A 4,245-nucleotide genomic window follows, 5' to 3' on the forward strand; every position below is an offset into this window, starting at 1 on the left:
ACTGAGGTGAATCCCCATTTTTCATTTGGGTTACATCACAATAGAACTTTGGCACTCCTGCTGTCATAATTCCTTTCTCTTCAGCTCGGGACCCTCCTTTTCCCTGCAGTTCAGTCCCTTTGCACAGAGCCCGTACTCCTTCGGAAGATATTTGAGTCCATTCCATCATTGGGGCAGTTGACCCATGGGGTCTCCTGGAGAGGGCATCAGCGTCCTTGTTTCCCACTCCTGGGCGGTACTTCAGGCCGAAATTGAAACCTGAGAGGGCTGCCAGCCACCGATGTCCTGTTGGTGAACAGGTAGGTGAGTGGATTGTTATTGGTCCTCACCTCGAATTCAGCTCTGTATAAGTAATCTCTCAATTTGTCTACGGCAGCCCACTTTAATGCTAGGAAATTCGAGTTTATGAGTGGGATAATTCTTCTCAGATGGGGACAAGCTCCTGCTCACATAAGCTACTGGGCGCAGGCAACCACTGTGCTCTTGATACAATACTTCTCCTAGTCCCTCTCTACTGGCATCCACATGCAGCTCATAGGGCTTGGATGTATCTGCGTAAGCCAGAACAGGGGCAGTGGTCAGATTTTTCTTGAGTTGTATAAATGTCTCTTCGCATTCAGGGGTCCATTGATCGCGAATAGATTCTTTGGGTTTTCGGGGGCCCTGGTGGAGCTTCACTGATTTTGCAGATTCAGAAGTATCCTCCTCATCTTCCGTCTTCAGCAGCTCATTTAGGGGTTTGGCAATTTTTGCGAATCCCTCAACGAATCTCCTGTAGTAAGAGCAAAATCCCAGAAATGACCGCAACTCAGTTACATTGGTGGGTCTGGGCCAGGAGGTAACTGCCTCCAATTTTTCTGGATCTGTCGAAATTCCTTCTGCGGAGACTATGTGTCCCAGGTAGTGGACAGACGATTGGTAGAACTGGCACTTCTCTCTGGACAGCTTCAGACCTTCATCATATAACCGCTTTAACACCTTCTCCAGTCTCTGTTCATGTTCTTCCAGAGTCTTTCCAAACACGATCATATCATCCAAGCACACCAATACTTCGATCAAGTTCATATCCCCTACAGTTTTCTCCATTAGTCTCTGAAAAGTGTCTGGAGCGCCAGAGAGCCCTTGGGGCATACGGTTAAATTCAAAGAAACCCACCGGGGTGATGAAAGCCGTCTTTTCTCTGTCTTCTGGTTGCATGGGGATTTGATAATAACCACTCTTCAGGTCCATGATGCTGAACCACTTAGCTCCGGACAGGCTTTGTAGCGCATCCTCAATCCGAGGGGTAGTGTATTGGTCAGGGATAGTCCGTTTGTTGAGGGTACGGTAATCGATACACAACCTCAGAGAACCATTTTTCCTCCTCACCACCACTATGGGAGAAGCATAAGGACTCCTGGATTCTCGAATAGTCCCTGTCCTTTTTAACTCTGCAAGCTGCTCCCTGAGATCTTCCAAATTCGTCAGGGGAACTCTTCGGACCCGCTCCCTGAAAGGCTTGTCTTCTTTAAGTCGGATTCGGGGGGTGGCGCTCTTTGCACATCCGACATCGAACTCAGTTTTCGAAAATATCTTTTGCCACCTACTGAGTTGGGCCTCCATCCTCTCCTTCCATCCTGGTGGAAGATCAGCACCATCAGGCTGGGAACTCTTCTTGGAGTCTTCTACCTTTTTTTTATCCGCCAGATCGGAAGGGCCAACTGGGGTAGCTTGGTGTACCCGGCCTAGTAGCACTCTGGGTTAGTGGTGGGGTTCCGGATGTTTATGGATACCCATCCACGATTTTTCTCCAGCACCTTCAACGGGATCACTTCAGGTATCACCTGCAATCCCTCTACGGGTCCTGTCGAGTCAGGTTCAAGGACAAGAAAAGGGCCTGGTTGAGACCAGGTAAGTTTTACTGAGGCAAGTTACTTCTCCCGGCTGCAGGATCCTCACAAATTTCCCTAACCGCCAGATCCTTCCCACTCATTCTTCTGGGGCATTCCTCTCCATCAGCAGCTGGTGGAACACCCTCCTTAATATTGGATGGACTATTTGAATTGAGGCCCCTGCTGCTTCAGTTAAGGGGGTCAGGAGTCTTCGGACTAGAGCCGTGTTTGTCCCTATGATGAGGGAGCTCTTATGGGCCCCTGAGGGCCGAGGGCAGACTATCGCCAGGGTGTCAAAAGTCTCAGCAACTCCTGCCTTTGACGGATCAAAGGTCAGGCATATTGGTAAATATCCATCATAAGGGAAACTCTGAGTTCCAATGCCCCATATCTCCAACTCTTCTAACTTCTGTAGAGGCAAGTGAGAAAGGTACTTATCGTAAAAGTCTCTGTACAGGAGAGTCACTTGTGCTCCGGTATCCAGAAGGACCCTGGTGTAGATTTCTTCTACTTGAATGGGCACTAACGGGGAAGGCCCCACTAAATTCACGGGGAACTTTCGAGATGTGGCCCTCTCTCTCTCTTCTGTCACTCGTACTCTCACCCCTCTCTTGCGAGGGCTTCTTCTGGGCCCCATCCAATCACGCGAACGGGAGCTGGGGGTGTTCTTGGGGGGATTTTCTCCTTCGGTCTTTTCGCCTCTTGTTTCACATTAAAGTCATCTGTGTTGGGTGGGCCCCTGGTTGACTCCTTCCCCGGGACCCTCTGAAGTTTTCCGCCGGCTGAAATGCTGGTTGGTATAAACTGGCCGGGCTAGGGCAAACTTCTTTGACATGTCCTATCCCTCCACAGTTGAAACAGACAGTGAACCTTCTCGGTTTATTTTGCGGATTGTAAGACCCATAGGCGGGTTTTTCGGTTTTATCCCTTCTAGGTTGGTATGGGGAAAACCCTGCTTGACCGGTCAGAGCAGCTACTATCTCCATCAACTGAGACACTTGGGTCTTTAAGAGCTCAACTTGAGGGTTGCTGTCTTCAGTGGCCACAACACGCACTCATGCAGGAGTTTCCATGGCTTGGTATTTGTTCTTTTGATCTAGGAGGTCCTCTTCCTGTCGAATGATCCTAATCAGATTGGGATATTTTAACACTTCATTTCCTTTCTGAGCTTGCAACTGAAAAACAATGGGATCCATGGGTTGGGCTCCCCTTACCACTTGTTGGAAGCGTATTTTGTCCACATCTTTTGGCTCTATCCCTTTTTTTAACAGCATCCGGTGTAGGATCTTATCCAGGCGGCTGACAAATTCAGATAGTTTTTCTCCCTTTTTCTGGAAACAGTGTTCCAATTGGCAACGGAGCTCACTGATGTCCTCAATCCTCCCGAACACATTATGTAAGACGTCTAGATAGTCTTGAGCAGTGCAATCATCTTTGCTAAGTTTGAGGTTACGTATGGCCTCTAAGGCTGGTCCTCTGAGGCTTTCCATGATCCTCTGTTTCTTATTTTTCTCTGGGATTCCCCACTCTTCCAGAGCTTGGGGGGCCTGATCAATCCATTCTTCGAAACCATCTTCTGAGGATGGCACAGGGTGCTTCCCTGAGAAGGCTCTGAGTTTTCTATATCCTGTAACTAAACAGTCGGTAGAATCCTTCTTACACTGGGCTACAATTTCTTCCAAAACAGCACACAACTCTGGGTTGAGGTCTTTAAGTGGTGCTTTGGCCGACCCCTTTACGGTTTTCCCGAAGGCCCCTTTGGGTGCCAGAGTATTAGAAGAAGTAGAAGAGGTTGCGCTAGAGGAGGAAGGAACAGCTGACTCTTGTTCAGGCTGCATCAGGAAAAATTCTTTGCCATTTATGGTCTTCACACTAGAGACTTTTAAACAGTCTGGAACTCTGTCTCGCCATTCACATAGGGTATAGGTGTGGGGGTGGGTTGTATCCACCTTCGAGTTTATCACCCAAAATTTCTGGCCTTGGCACAAAGTCTCTAAAACTGAAGATGTTTCCTTTTCATCCCAAACTTCTCCCCGCACCTCAATCACTAAGCCTTTCTTTATAGGAACACCTTCGTCTGTGCACCACTTGGCGGCAGCGGCTGCATCCATGGCTGATCTTGGCAATGGCGAGGTTCAGTACTAGGGGACAATGGATGATTTTAGAAGTAGAATCCCGGACAAGCCCCCACGTGTAGCGCTACCCTCAAAGGAGCCGCTGGTTTGTTTTGGGATCTAATCTCTTTTGGTTTGGCTCACCCCTATTTAACCACTTAACGACCGCTGCACGCCTATATACGTCCGCACAATGGCACGGACAGGCAGAAGGGCGTATATATACGCCCTTGCCTTCTAGCGGGTGGGGGGTCCGATCG

The 4,245-nt window shown here is 48.9% G+C and overlaps 1 protein-coding gene across 1 annotated transcript; it reads right to left on the minus strand.

The window, feature by feature from the left end:
* Window positions 1-2,926: 2,926 nt before the first annotated feature.
* On the minus strand, window positions 2,927-3,982 carry LOC120944364 (paraneoplastic antigen Ma2 homolog). Its single transcript, XM_040358418.1, has one exon. It carries the CDS (start codon window positions 3,980-3,982, stop codon window positions 2,927-2,929), a length of 1,056 nt encoding a protein of 351 aa, XP_040214352.1.
* Window positions 3,983-4,245: the final 263 nt, after the last annotated feature.

The sequence above is a fragment of the Rana temporaria genome, chromosome 6 (assembly GCF_905171775.1).
Source record: "Rana temporaria chromosome 6, aRanTem1.1, whole genome shotgun sequence".
Taxonomy (NCBI): Eukaryota; Metazoa; Chordata; class Amphibia; order Anura; family Ranidae; genus Rana; species Rana temporaria.